The 15,647-nt window shown below is 41.7% G+C and overlaps 1 protein-coding gene across 1 annotated transcript in view; it reads left to right on the top strand.

The window, feature by feature from the left end:
• Positions 1-15,647, top strand: part of pde4ba (phosphodiesterase 4B, cAMP-specific a) — a 163,751-nt gene that overhangs the window by 23,174 nt on the left and 124,930 nt on the right. Inside the window, exon 3 of the mRNA XM_076724409.1 lies at positions 6,368-6,606. Within this exon, the coding sequence (XP_076580524.1) occupies positions 6,368-6,606 (239 nt within the window). The remainder of the gene's footprint in view (positions 1-6,367; positions 6,607-15,647) is intronic.

Genomic DNA, 15,647 nt, shown 5'->3' on the forward strand with positions numbered 1-15,647 from the left:
CTTTCCTCTCTGTCAGACCTTTCCCCTGTCCCACTCCTTACCAACAGCCCTCTTCCCTCTCCCACTCTCGCTGCCTCCCCCTCTATAACTGATGGGAAGCAGGTGTTGTTTTCTCAGCTCATCTCTTCATTTCCTCCCTGTTGTTTTGTTGCCTTGTTGTTGAAATGGTGAGAGTGCAGAGGGATTTGGCCGTTGGCGGGGGCGTGTGAGAAAAGGGAATAATTTATCTCAGGTTGCCCTGAGATGCCCATCATGCAAAATATTAGAAATAATGCAAGTAAATAAAAAACTGTTATTTGTCAAGTAGATGGTTCACAGCCTGTTTCAGCACAGACGGAGTGAGACATGTAAAATTCAGTTTCTCCACCAAAAGAAATCTATAGTTCAGGTAAGTAGCTGCCAGATCATCCCAACTCATAAAATGTGAATCTCCCAGATAAATTTGGTCTGGAGACAAAGGTCTTTAACTGTTATTAACAGAATCTCTCTTCAATATTTGTTCTTTTTGATGCATCTACACCCAAGACAGAATACAGCTGAATGATGCTCATTTTCACGGTTTTTGTGTAAAACTGATGAAAACCAAGTGTCCAGATGTAGCATGTGAGTGACTAAGTGACCTGTGTGAGCGTATGCTAATTTACTGTCCCATTTGTAGGCCCTTTTTCAAGTTCATGCAAGGGTAATGACTAGGTTATGCCTTTAAAAACAATCATGGTTAAAGGAATTCATGGTTGAAGGAAACCAGTACAGTTTAAAGAAGACCAGACACAAATCCTGGTCTCCTGTTTTCACTGTGGTGTGAAGAAATCATGCTCCTTCCTGCTCTGTGTCTTCTCATAATCGTAGCCGATTTTAACCTGTGCTGGTTGTTTTTCTGCGGAGGACAGTCATAAATCACATAACAGCAAAAGGTCGCTTAAGGTCACTGTTTGAACAAATGACCAATGCTGTCTTTTCTTCTTCGCTCTCAAAAGACTGGGGCAGATGTGTGTTGTAAGGCCTGGGTATAAATTTAGTGTTGACAAGGTTGCAAAGGTACATTATTGTCTAAATATTAATCTCATCCCTCAGCTGAGGCCTTGTGACCTGACTGCTGTGTGTTTTAGCGTGGGTGCATGAAGTGCTTAGAGAGGTGAATAGAAATTAATCTAATGTGTACGATGTGGATGTGTGTGAGACTAATGAGCATGTCACAGTCTCAGTACTTAGTGGTCCCAGGCAGACCAAAAGGCCATGAGAGTAGTCTGCTAATGGGCTAATGGACTTCTGCACCTGACCCATGATGCTCCTGCCTCATAGACACACACAGACACACACAGACAGACACACACCCTTCACATGCACACACATCACAGCATTTGAAGGTCATCTAAGGATAGAAGGTAGCGTACGTGGGAGGAATGAGTGAAGGCAGCAGTCCTACCTGTTTGTATGGTGCAACATGGCTTCACCTGTCAGATTCCAATGTGTCATTTAAGAAGAAGGGTGCTCAAGAACAGCTTCAAACTGAACATTAGAAGCTTATTTCTGGGGTTTTTAGGCCTATTGGATTACATATACAACACAATTATACGTCAAATTACAGAACATGATGCTAACAGACCAAAAGAAGTCTTGATATTTCCCTCTGATTCCAAACTGCATAAAAACTGTGTGCGTGTATTTGTTTGTGGATACATACCTACATTTCCATAAGACTGGTAGTTCTTTAGCCTTCATATGTGTTTCTGTCAAACTTACTTACTGCATTCAGGCTGAATGTGAGGTGAATTACAGATAGAATTGCATACAAAGTCAAAGATGTGATCAGAAGTGAATTTGCACAGTGCCTCTTGAATTGATGTAAAAACGCGTCTGCTCGAGCTCAGAATGTTTCAGCTTGACCAAAACAAAATCCTCGCTTTATGAATCTGCTTCATAAATGTCCAAAAATGACAGGGAAAATGAGAGATATAGGAAAGAAATAACAGAAAAAGACAGAGCTTCGGGTGAGTTCTGAGTTGCTTCAGAGGCTGAGCTTTCATACAGAAACACCCAAACAAGTGGGTCAGCGTGTACGTTGCTAGTTAGCTTACGGCTAATGTCTGTACAGTTGGTATACTGGCTGATTGAACAGAATCAACATGGATGGTCTCTGAACACACCTTTGCCATTGGAAGCTATGTAACAGCTTATGATGACGCTACAATCTCTTCCTGTCTACAGAGTTGATCATTTTGATTGGACAGTACTACAGACAAACACATTGTTAACATCTTCCTTGACTTTTAATGGTGTCACCTTATTTAGTAGGTACTAGGACTGATAACTTCGAAAGGATTTCACACCGAGTTGACCCATGTCGTAGTCGCATCTCTGCATTTCCCGACCGTATACATGACTTTCTGGGCCTTTCTCGCCTTTGAAAATATTAAGTAATTAAAAGCCTGGTCACAGCTTCCTGTCTCATGAGTCAGACTAACTGAATTGGTGAAAACTTTCACTTCACACGATTCCATCTCTTTCTTCTCTCAAACGATCAAACATTTTGCTACATCACAATTCTGTGAAAGGAAGAGAGAAAAAGATGATTATGTAAAGAAAAGGGAAGTGACTCATCTTGTAAAACATTGGCTGTGTTCAACTTTTGTGTAGACATGGTGTTTTTTCTTCCTGTAAGAGATCATGATTCATGTGTTACAGAGCTGTTCCGTGCAGTGGTTTCTACAACAGCCATAGATGAGTAACAGTACTCTGTTAGCATGCAGAGCAACTCATACTATCATGCAACTGTGTGCTGGCAATGAATCAAGAATTTGATACATTAAAACCGTCAAAAAGCTAATGAATCCATGGCACTGACCTGAAAAGTATGAAAACTGTTATCACTTCAAAGCTGTCTTTAGAGTTACAGTTACATTGACATGCATTCAGCACGCTTTTCAGAGTGATTGCTACTGTAAAGGTAGCCTGATCCGAATGATCTAGTTGCCCCTGAATATTGAGCTTCATCAGTGTTTTTGTCCTTCACTTTGCTTTGCTATTTCTGATTTGATTTTGTGTCTTTCTCTCTCTGCGAGCCTTCTCTCGTCTATAATCACCAGCCGCCTTCTTCTCGTCTTTATCATCTCTGCTCTGCGGTCCAGTTTTTATCACTCCCATATCTCACTTTGTCCTTGCCTTTCCACCACACTATCTCCTCTCTGAGCTGTCATAGAAAAGTGTTGTTGTCTCTTCCTCCTTATTCCACTCTAGGCAAATATCTGTTAAGAGCAAATATCTCTTAACAGCTTCAGAAAGCAATGCTTTACTTTCTCTGCTTCTTGTTCTTTTCTTTTACTTACAGAGGGCACTGCAGCAGAGCCTATTTTAATTTCATAAATCACTCTTTTACTGTATTTCATTGCATAATGCTTCTGCCTTTTGATGGTTGCCATGTATTTATATTCCTCTAAACAGCAGTTGCCAAACTGATTTGTCTCTCATCTGTGCTTCCTCAATATGAGGTCTTCCTCACCTTCAAGACAAGTAATCACTGAGAATGATCGAATGCTTTAATTACATTTATTATTGACCTTGAAATTTAGATGCCTCTGTATCTACAAAGCAAGGAATGACAGTAATTCACAGGTCCACTGTTTGTCAAGCATGTCAGAATGAATAGTATTTGCAGGCTGCCATGACTGATTGGTTGGTTTTCAGTGCTGAAATAGAGGGATAATGAAATAATAACACTGAAAACATAAACAGTAAAAACAGTCAGACATAGTCCACACATAGCCTACACCCAGTCCCAGTGTCATGGCACATGGGCAGAAGAATACAGCAATAAACAGTACACAGTACTACACAGCGCTAATCAACACTTCTTAGTGTACAAGAATATGATGAGATACTAAACTGATGAGACAAGCAATGAGTGGAAGTGTATTACTATTGTTTCCTGGAGTTGATGTAGATGAGTCTAACTTTGTAGGTCCAAGTCAAATTAATACTAATCTGTCTAGCTAGCTGGGCAGCTTGCTAGACTTTTCCCACTGTGAAACTGTAAATTTAATTTCTATTTACTACAACTGTAAAACACCTGCAGTAACATTCTTCAAGTATAATGCAATGGCTGAATGGCTGGAGGCAAACATTGAGTATGCTGAGTTTTTCAATGAAACATCACGTTCCCAGATGCATCTGCTGTATCTGGCACCACAGACATATTCGGCACCCTTGTTGGGCTTTAGCACCAATTAAATGATCAGAATTTTTGGGGGTTCTGGGAAGCTCAAAGAAAAAAATAAGTCACCACCCATGCAGCTAAAATAAGCTGCACGCCAACTCGTATGAAGTAAGAATGAAGTGAGGTCGTAATGCTTCCTTCACAATCGCTGGCGTTGTGTAGTTAGATTGGTAATGCACTGAAGCTGTGAGTAGGCGGTGGAAGGCAAATAGCCAGAGAAAGGTGTTGTGGGATTAAGAGTGGGAGGCTGTGTCGACTCGAAGGAGGACTTACTACTAGAGACCCAGAAGGTATTGAGCTCAAAGAAGGAATGTGTTCAAATGATTTGGTTGTTGTTTCTTTTCCCATCTCGACTGCCAACTCTGACTAGACTTGTACAGTAAAGACACTCCCACCTCAGATTCAGATTCGAGAGGCATTTACTGTACGAAGCTTCCTGTACTGTCAACAAGGAGTACAGGTTCAAGTAAAACCAAGGATGGCATGGTGGTGCAGGGGTTAGCATCAAATCCTCACGTGAAAAAAGTTCTGGGTCGACCCCTGGAGCCTTTCTGAGTGGGTTTCCTCCTGGGTGCACAGGCTTCCTCCCACGGGCCAAGGACATGCAGGTTAGGTTAACTGGCAAGTCTAAATTGCCTGTAAGTGTGAATGTAATGGTTTTTCTGCCTATGGGGTGCACACTGCATCTGGCCCAGTTTCAGCGGGGATCGGCTCCATCGGCTAGTGAAAGTTGAACATCATGATTTTTGTTGTGTGACATCTTCAAATGTGTTGTTTATGCAGTTTACACAAGACCATGAAAAGCAGTATATCCTCAAAAAAAGAAGCTGGAACTCAGCGATGTTTGACAGTTTTACTCGAAAACTCATTTATTAAAATAGTTGCTTCTACGTCTGTCAGTTGACTAATCGTTTGACCAAGTAAAGGTTTCAGCTCTGAACACTTGAAGGTGACCTCTGTGTGCTCTTTAAAAAGAAAACATGTTACCATGGCACTAGCTAAAATCTGCTAAATGTTAGGGGTGCGGTTTTGCTGAGCTCATGAATGAGGTGCTGCCAGGTGGCTTTTTAGCTGCAGCTGTTTTAGCTTCTGACTCCACGTGCATCAAACCTGAGCCTCCCAACATGAATAGCAAGCACTGCTCATATTTGACAGGGACGTGAGGACTGGTTTGTACACCCAAACCTTACTAAAGGAGTGAGTAGACATATTAGTGAACTGATTTTTGAATAAGCCTGGAAAAAAGGAGAAACCAGTTTAAAAAGAGTAACTGTGCACAGAAAGCTAGGGAGAGGACTTCTGCTCCTTTTTGAGAGTGCAGAGAGATGTTATTCTTCGTCCTGAGAATGGTTTCCTCTCTGTGTGTCTGAGATGACCAGAAAATATGGCTCAGGTTTCCAGAACTGTAAACAGCTGATGAGACAACAGAGACAGTCAAGATTTATCATGCACTTCAGACTTACATGTAAATTAGACAGCACAGCTGAGGAATGAACATGGTTATTTATGCCCTGCAATCAGTGCTACAAACAGCACACGCTAACAAGACAAATTCATCCAGTAAATGAGGCGGAAGGAGAGAGCGCAGGCTTCAGAGGAGGGGTGAGTGAGGAGATGCTGAAAGAAAAATATTTCCTCCAATCATGTGAGGTTCCCGCTGTTGTGCTAAATGATAAAGAGCTTTTCGCAAATTTTATTTCAACATTTATTTTAGTCACTGAAATATTAAAACTGAAGTGAAAAAGATATTTTAACTACCTCAACTTTAGAATGCATATTTGGGTTTTGTAGGATTTTTTCTTCCACTCATACTGTTTTTTTATACAGTCATGCCACTGTGTATGAGGTCATCAGAGACAACAGATCGGGGAAAAGTGAGAAGAGGTATCAGGCTTGTTGAGAATATTTTATAAAGGGTCACCAGAGAGTGAGATGAAGTACTTCACTCTACAACCACATCTTTAGTCAGAAATAAGCCTGTGGCGCCCCATAGTGGGCAAACAGTTGATGAGCTTGAGAAAAAAGTTATGGCTCAGTTAAGCACAGGCTGCGCTCTCGTTTTCCACCTCTCGTTCTCTCTGTGACTCTGAACGAAGAATGAAACTGTCTTCTTTAATTTCATGCACTTCCTTCCTCATTTCTGTCTCCTCTCAGGACAGCAAAGAGCCTCCAGATTGCTGCCTCAGTGAGTCCTTCACATCCCCGTCCTGCACGCTGGGGGTCGACCTGCGCCGCGGCCGACGCCGTTTCTCGGGCAACCTGCAGCTGCCCCCATTGTCATGGCGCCAGGGGGAGAGGTCGCGAACACCTGATGAGGAAATCATGGCCCGGCCAACATCGCTGCCCTTTGGAGCCCCCCCCAGGATAGACATCACACCGGTTGATCCTGAGTGGTGAGTGGACAGTGAAAGTCAGTGGAACAGGAACTTAGAACAAGCCCATTGTTTATGACACAATGTAAAACCACCTGGATACGGTCAAACACCTAACCAAAGCTAAACATGAGGCTGCTTTTCTTAGTTCCTTAGCTACTGTGGAGATGCATTGTTTTCGCCCCCCCATAGACCTCACTGCCGACACATTAGACAGACATGCATCAGGGGCAAACATTCCCTCCTGTGTGGTTGGTGTAGGTGTTTCTGGAAATGAATATGCTTAAGCTGCTGTGGATAACCTGTTTCTTGTGTGCATCAGATAACACATGAACACATGATTGCAGGCCACTTTTTGTCCCAGAGTCTCCTGCAGTGTTCTGTAGTGGGAGATCGACCACATCACCAAAACAAAGACCACCTCAGCTAATGGTGAAAAACAATTATCATGCTGTCAGTCAGTTAACTTGTTAGTGCTCTCTGCTGGACACACTCTGTAATGGAAGGATAAGAGAAAAGATGGATAATGGTGAAGGAAAATTTTGCTCAAAAATTACAGTAACACAAGAATAAAAACAATAATGTTATGAATAGAAAGTGTAAAAGGAGTAAAGGGTAATATCAATGCCTACTAGAAGAACAATAAAGGAAAATAAATGTAGTAAAATAAGTAAATTAAAATTAAACTGAAGTAGCATTAATGAAATTGAAAGTGTAATTAAAATTTGTACATAACATTGAAAACGTAGTATTGCAAAGGATATCGAACAGTAATATAGTACATGATATTGAATGGTGACACTGTACTCACTTATCGGCCAACATATACATTGATACCAGTGTGTCTGCATTAAGCTACAAGTTATAAGGTCGACAGTAATTGTATTGAATATCACACAGCAAATGCCATACAGTGTTTAACGAACGCGGTTATCGATTTGGCCGTCATTTACAGAGTGAATTGATTGCGAGACAAGATGTGTCAAAATCGATGTGGCTTACCACCTCAGCTAAACGAAAAGAAAGGGTGCACCCTGTGGTCATGCAAGCAGAATTCATCTGCGAGAGGAATTAAGGCAAGAAACTTACAGTTGGCCTCAAAGAGGTTCTGGCAAACCGTCAGATGAATCAGAGCAGGAGGAATAGCCCGGTCCAGGCTGGTCTCAGCACGGGAGAAGAACTGCTGACGCTGACTGGGGTTAGTCAGGAGTGGTTGAGAATCAGATGGTGAAATGAGTTTCTTGAGTTACACCCTTTGAGGAGAGGACAGAGTCTAAAGACTGCAGACTGAGGATGTCAGACAGCTCCACAGAGGCAAAGCATCAGGGTGGGGTGTGACTCCCCCTGAGATGCTAAAGGCTTTCGATATTATTGCGCTGTCTTGGTTGACACAGCTCTTTAACATTGCAAAGAGGTCAGGGACTGTCTATAATCTGGCAAATGTGGGTGGTGGTTCTCAATTTTTGAAGAACGGTACCTGCTGTGCTCCAATTATCAGAGTCTCACACTGTTCAGCTTCCCACAGTGCTGTAAAGGAGGCTCCAGCTGATTGTTGCGCTTCAGTTTTTGAAGGAGCAATGTGGATTTTGTGTTGGTTCTGGAACAGTGGACAAGCTCTTGCAAGAATAAAGGGGTCACTGGCCTAGCCAGTCCACATGTATTCTGTAGACCTGGAGTCCGTCTCCAGGTGTCATGTGGGGGTCAGGCCAGGAGTGTTGGGCGCTGGGGCATTACAGTCTGGACCTTGTGAGCTTGGACTGAGTGCTGTGTCTGTGTCTGTTTTTCTTCCTTCTCACTTGACATTGGTCTAAGGCAGCTTTCTGCTTCGTCACTCCCTCTGTGTGTGATTTTTACTGTCTGAATCTCTTGGCACAGCTGAGGACTGGAGTGTCCAGCTTGGGGATCTCAGGATGCCAGAGCAGCTTTTCGTCGATGATGTAGTTCTGTAGGCCTCGTCTGACAGTGACCTGAAGAGCACGCTGAGCATGTGTTGTCTTTATAGACATTAATCAGTTAGTCCTGTAAAGAATGCCTGTGTGGCATTAAAGCAAACATTAGGTTTTTATTCAGACCTTTCACGTTGCTTGGTTAATTAAACGCAGCCCGAACAGCTAATCACTGGAGACAAAGTTATGTTATAGCAAACCGTGGGTTTCCTCGTCACACTGAGCAAAGACTGGGCTTCAGAGGTCTTGTTAAAATACCTCTCTGCATCAGCGACTGGTCTGTCATGTCGCATTCAGCCTGTTGAAGGTGACACTGCCTTGTTTCATTATTTATGCACCATGCCTTCAGACACAGTTGTGTACTGTGTACACACACACACACACACACACACACACACACACACACACACACACAGGCAACAGGTACAATGTGCAGTTTCAGATAACACATACACAAACAGCAAGTGGCCAGTTCTTGGCAGGCAGCCATTTGTCCAGCCGTGTCAAATTCAGATACGCTTTTACTTAACGAGCCAATCAGTCCTGATTGGCCCTGTGTTCAAGTATGGTGTGTCTACTTGTGTGTGTGTGTGTGTGTGTGTGTGTGTGTGGGTATAAAGACTGAGCCAGTTCAGGAGCTCTAATAAGAGTTGCAAGTGTTTTCTTTCCTTTCAGTTAGATGAATAAGGGGCTCAGGAAGAGTTAGTGCTGATCGGTCCTGATTGGTACTGCACTTAAGTGTATGTGTGTTTCTGTGTAATCTATGTATGTATGTGTGTGTGTCTGTGTGCTGGTATAACTGCCAGCTATAGTGTGGGTCACTACAATGCTCGAGCACCAGGCTGTTCTCATTTTCACATTTTTTCATTTGCATTTTAGGTGTGGGTTGACATCCAATGAGTGACTTGCACTGAGTGCATCAATCAAACATGCTCTGCGTCACACGTCCCAAACCTTTTTTTTTTTTTTTTGCTCACAACCTTTTTTTAGCCAAGTAAGGCCTGCTTGTGACCTGCTGACAGATTGATTATATGTCTAAAAGCAGATTAATCAAAGAGTGATGTGCAGTGGTCTGTTTTCTTCTTTCTTACTATCTTGTGACCCCATCGTGGGCCCCAGGTTGGGAACCGCTGCTCTAGGTATTTTCTTGGTTGATGGATTAATTGTTTTGTTCTGAAAAATGTCAGAAAATGCTTGAAAATGCTTGTTACAGTTCCCCACAGCCCAAAGTAATGTTTTCAGATTGCACATTTTAATCGACCAACAGTCCAGAATCCAAATATAATTAGTTTATTGTCATATAAATCAATGAAAAGCATCAAATTCTCATATTTGAGAACCTGGGAACAATGAGTGTTTTCTGTCAAGCTACTAATCAATTAATCACTGCAACGCTAAGTAGTTTTGTGTTGCATGTTGGCACCATTAAATATGGAAATAAGGTAATTGAAGTCGGCACACTGAGAAGATAAATGAAAAATCTTTTTATTTTTTGCAATGTAACTTGGTGAGTCACACTGAAGTGCTGAGATTAAACAGAAAGTCCTGCTTGCTGAGAAGTCTGTGAGTGAATGCTTGAAGATCTGCAATTTCTTTTTCTACCAGAGGAGTGCAGTGTGAACATGCGTGACGGGGTGGGTTTACACAAACACACAGACATCTTCACACATACAACTTCACACATACAGAGTGGTGACAGATGAAAGGAAAACAGTGAATAAATGAGTCGAGAAACATTGGTTCACTGAATGGTTTGATGAGTATGAAAATGATGTGATTGATCTGCTCTGGTCATCAAATCTCAACCCAATGTAACAGCAGTGGGAGATTTTGGGACTGATGTGTTACATGGTGGTCTCTACCGTCATCGTCAAAATGCCAAATGAGGGAACATTTTTTGGAAGAACGGCATTAAATCACTCAATCAGATTTGCAGAGACTTGGAGGATCTATGCCAAGGAGCACTGCAGCTTTTCTGGAGGACTGTTGTGGTCCGAGACCTTTATAAGACACATTATGTTGTTTCTTTTATCTAACATATTTATCTTATTTTTTCAGACAGTCTGACTTCCATTTCTTTCTGTTAACAGCAAGTTTATTGGTGGCTCTTCAGTCCGCTTGGGCAACCACAGACTTTTTAGCAGGTGAGGTGTTTGTCGGCTGTCAGTTGAGGCAGACATGTTTCCCCCACGTGCTTTTCCCTCCTGGCCCTCCTCTCTTTTAAAAAGCTATCACACACTGTCTCCTTCAAGCATCACTGGAGCTAAATGTCAGGGTCAGCAGAACCTTGCTGAAGGTCCTCAACTCTGATTACTCCCATCCCTCGTGAAGCCTCCAGCTGGCAGATATGTGTGAGTGTGTGTGTGTGTGTGTGTGTGTGTGTGTGTGTGTGTGTGTGTGTGTTTGTCACATGTGTCTGTATCTGTGTGCAACACTGTTTAAATGCCAGTCATCAGCACATCCCTCATCTCTTCTCAATCCCCTCTTTTTCTGCTTGTACTTATTTAAGTGCTTTCATCAAAGTTTGGAAGGAGGAGGAGGGAGCATGAAGCTATTTTGGGATTCAGTTATTTTTCCTGCTGATGCAGGCAATTGTTTCAGGGTGCCTCATGGATTGACTGTAGAAATGGTGTGTGGCTGGCTGTGCTTGTGCCACTGCCTGAGAAAAGCCAGCATCCGTACAAATGAATGTCGGCACCAAGTGAAAATACTGTATATGTGTTAAGTGTATCTCGTGCATGTGTAGGACAGATGCATTGAGAGTTAGAACACAATTAAATGAAAGCCAGTGGATGTAATGCACAATAGTAATCAGACCTCATAACCCTAACCCTAACCCTATCTGACCTCATGCACTTCTTATATTAATCTTAATCTTTACTAATCTTTACTGATGCTGCTGTATTCTGAAATTTCCCCTCGCGGGACAAATAAAGGAATATTGATTGATTGATTGATTAACTTGATGTAGCTTTAGCAACATCAAGAGAAGAGAGGTAATCAAAGTCACTACAAACATGTCTGTTACTAATCATATTAGGGTTGTGATAGACCAAGCTGAGCTCCAAGAACTATAATCAAATGCTCTGTCTTCTGTCAGACCACCTCATGTCTTTTTACTACTGCTGATGGCCAGCTGGCACCAACGTTAGCTGTCTGCATGAGAGGAAAAGACCAGTTAGCAGTCCACGGTGTATTTTACCATGTTTACAATGCTGTGAATCTCTTAAAATGTTCACAGTAATATGCTAATATAGATGTCTGGTGTCTTCCCATGGTCTTCCTCTTGTGGAAGATTTAACATGCTCAACTGTCTGAACAGCTGCAGATTACACCCAAACTATGGGAGACGATTGGCTAAAGGTGCTCCACAACATCTCAGCGTTGTCTAATGGCCTATGGGGGGCTGTGTGTCAGTTAACAAGTGAAAATCTTATGTCAGCCCAAATTTCTACTTCCCATTCATTTCTATGTGGAAGGGGGTGGGACACATCTGCTTCTGGGTGTGAATCAACCTGACTCAGGTCACATTTGACTGAATTTTGACGCATGGAATCATGAAACTCATGAAACAGCCAGTTTGAGAGAGGGACTGTGACCTCTCATTCAGGACATTGTGTTCATTTATATTCTTAATAACTGCAAGGAGAAGTAATATAAGACTCAGAGAAGGAGGGAGTCTGCTTGGCTGTCGGGGGTGCAGGACAGTTACAGAAACTGCTTAATTAACAGGTTTATGAACTGCTGTTGTTAGCCTGCGAGCCACCCTGCAGTTTATGTTCACAACTCTACGCATGCTATTTCCTGTCCTCTCTGCTTTTGGCCACAATACATGAGTAAATGTTGCCAGGTGAATTTTGGTCTGACTGCAGCTTTGGTCTGACTACAGGGAAGTCTTACACTTGCCTTTAGCTTCTTCCTACTATTCACAAATGCCAAAATTAAAAAAAAAAAAGAAAAACACAACAGAGCCAGTGGCAGTGTTTCCACAAAAGAAAAGGGTAGCGCTCAAATATGGTTTCAAGTTAGGTTCTCTGAAAAGGTTCTTATGTACTCTAGTTTTACTGTAGTTTTACAGTAGTGTTACTGTAATTGATATTTCAGACATACATGACAAAAGCATGATTATAATGCCTGGTCGTAACACTATCTTGCATGTCCTGTACTTAAAAAGCTAAGTATAATCATATGCTTGTGCTTGTAAACATTTATCTATCTTAAGTCCAAACCAGTGCTCTCTGTGATGCATGATAATACAATTTCCTACAATGAATGAAATTTCCCATTTACTATCCCTCTCCAAACTTGATTTGAAATTATATTTGGATGTGTTCCTCACCCTGGGTCAGGACGACACCGCTCAGATTATGGCTTGTCTGCACTCTGTGTACTTTCTTTGTGTTGGTGTGTTTCTGAGCACTGCCCTCTCTGCTGGTGTTCCAGACAGCCTTTGTGTGGGTTTGAGTAATCCACACAGCCAGTGAGCAGGAACTGAATTGTACACTTTTCATTTTATCACGCACAGACAGAGAAATTATGTGCAAAGGTGGTATTTGTCTTAATGTGAAGTCCCATCTATAAGAGAAGATAAGATAACCCTTCATTGATCTCCCAGAGGGGAAATGTGGGGGTTACAGCAGCACAAGGGCTGAAGAAAGTACAGATAAATAGAGAACATAACAAATAAATAACTAAAAAGTTATACAATAGAAATAAGAATAGAATAAGGTAGAAAGCCATTAAACTCAAAATCACAATAGCTGTACACATACCTATAGTACCAACAACCAGCGTTGTACTTGAACTAATGCAGTATCGTCAAAGCATAGCGTTGAGATTAGGAGCAGCACAGTCGAGTATATGAGAGAGTAATATGATGCACACCAGGACATTATATAGTACGATTATAGATCGAGTACTTTATCAGTGCCAGTGGCAAACTGTACCATACAACGCCTATAAAAGGTATTAACTCCCCTCGGACTTTTTCATACTGTATTATTATCAGAAGATTAAGTAAACATTTAAAGACTCCATTTCAATGCAGGCAAAAGATTATGTAAATAAATCTTTGCAAAGGCTCAGAGTGTGGGTTTGAATTGTTCACGCTGCTCCAATCGAGTAGATTTTTGTGTAGCTTTTTAGTGATGTAATCCAAGTACATTTTAAACACATTAGATTACATTTTAAATTGTGTTTTTGCTTGAACAGGTGGGGCTCTCAGTACAGCACCACCCTCAGTCTGTAGAGTGCTGCTCAGATGACCTTCAACAAAACACCAGCAGTCAACATGCATCTAATATTTCAACATCATTTTGCATGATTATACAGCTTAGCTAGTAGAACATTGGATGGTTACTCTGACCTGTTTGTGCTACATGGCACCCCCCTTATGTGTGAGTGTGAATTAAAGCGGCGACTCACTGTAGTGTAGTCTGTTTTTTTAAAGGGATGACTGTCTTCATGCTACAGTATACTCAAACATCCCAGGCAGAAATCGTCATCACTCTTTCTCTGTTCGCTAGGATTGTACACAGAAGAGAGATTAACAGGTCACCTTCAAATCATAATACCTTTTGTTCCAGGTGTTTCACATTTCACTGCAATCCACCTGCACCCCCTTTGTTGTTGTTTGTTTTCCATTTATGTGAGATTTTATCCTTTGTTCATATTTGCATTGATTGCGTGGATGTCATTCATATGAATGAATAATTCACAGCCTCTTCTCCAGCGCTTTCAACTGCTGCTGGTAATATGGCTGCAGGTGAAAATGTTTATTGTAATAGACCAAGCACTTCAGTGTGTATTATCAGCTTTCTCTTTGAGTCTCTAATTTTTCCACGAACCATTGTGAATGAGCACAGGTCTGTTAATCTGGACCACAATGCAGTGTTGTTTTTAGCTTATCAGAAGGAGACGGAGTGTGAAAGAGGCAACAAGGAAGAGAGGGTTTTATGTAACCAGAAATGCAACATTAAGGGCCCCAGCTCAAGACTTAAGCCCATCACATGCACTCCCTTCACCTCCATCTGACCACACAGCCATGATAAACACACAGTGACATGCAGGGCGTGCAGAGGCTGGAGGGATGCTTATAAAATTTTAAACCCTATATGCATTTAGCAATGTATGGAACAAAAGATCAGAAGACTGACAGGATCTTCGTGGATCAGTTCTATCATCTGCTTCCTCTTAGAGCTGCATTGCTTCAAATTAGCATTCTGTAACAAACAAAGATCCAAATGAGAATAAACCTGTCAATGCAGAGCACAGCTACCAGAACCTTACGTGGATCTGCATGAGACTAAACCACACCGCAGCCTCAGTGGAAAAGCACAGGACAGTAACGCCAAAGAGCCTTAGGGCTGCTACTAATGATTTATTGGATATTTTATCAGATTAATCATTTGGAAAGATCTCACTTATGGTGAAATGTAAGACAAGTGCTCATCACAGTACTCCAGAACCCAATGAGAAATATTCAAATTGCTCAACCAATATTAAAATGTGGTGCAAACATCCTCCCTCAGGTTGAATTATAATCGCTTTGTGATCCCTTAACATTTCATGTAACACCACAACTCGGTCAAAACTTCAAATTCAATACTTTTAACACCTGCAAAACCAGTTCTATTCCACTCAGCATCAGCTTTATGTTGTGTTCAGTGTTAAATAGCAAATGTTAGCATGCTAACACGCTGAACTAAGATGTGAACATGGTGAGCATTGTACCTGCTAAACATCAGCATGTTAACATTATCATTATGGGCTTGTAAGCATCCTGATGTTAGCATGTAGCTCAAAGCACTGCTGTGCCTCACAGAGCCATCAGCATGTCTGTACACTCTTAGTTTTGCTTTTGATAAATTACTTGAACAGTGAATCCAAAATCCAGTCCATTATTGTCAATTACCTTTCTGTGAATGGAATAATTGGTTAATTGAGTAATTATTTCAGGACTTTAGACCTTAATTTTTTTGAGTGGCTCAGATGCCTAAAAGAATGCAGCATTTTCATCAGCCTTCACTCCCACCAGTACCAATATTGAAGCCCACAGGAACATAACACTCCAGCAAAGAGCTGCCCCTTTACTGCTGGCTGCAGGGCTTATTGTGT

The sequence above is a fragment of the Chaetodon auriga genome, chromosome 3, assembly GCF_051107435.1.
Source record: "Chaetodon auriga isolate fChaAug3 chromosome 3, fChaAug3.hap1, whole genome shotgun sequence".
Lineage (NCBI taxonomy): Eukaryota > Metazoa > Chordata > Actinopteri > Chaetodontiformes > Chaetodontidae > Chaetodon > Chaetodon auriga.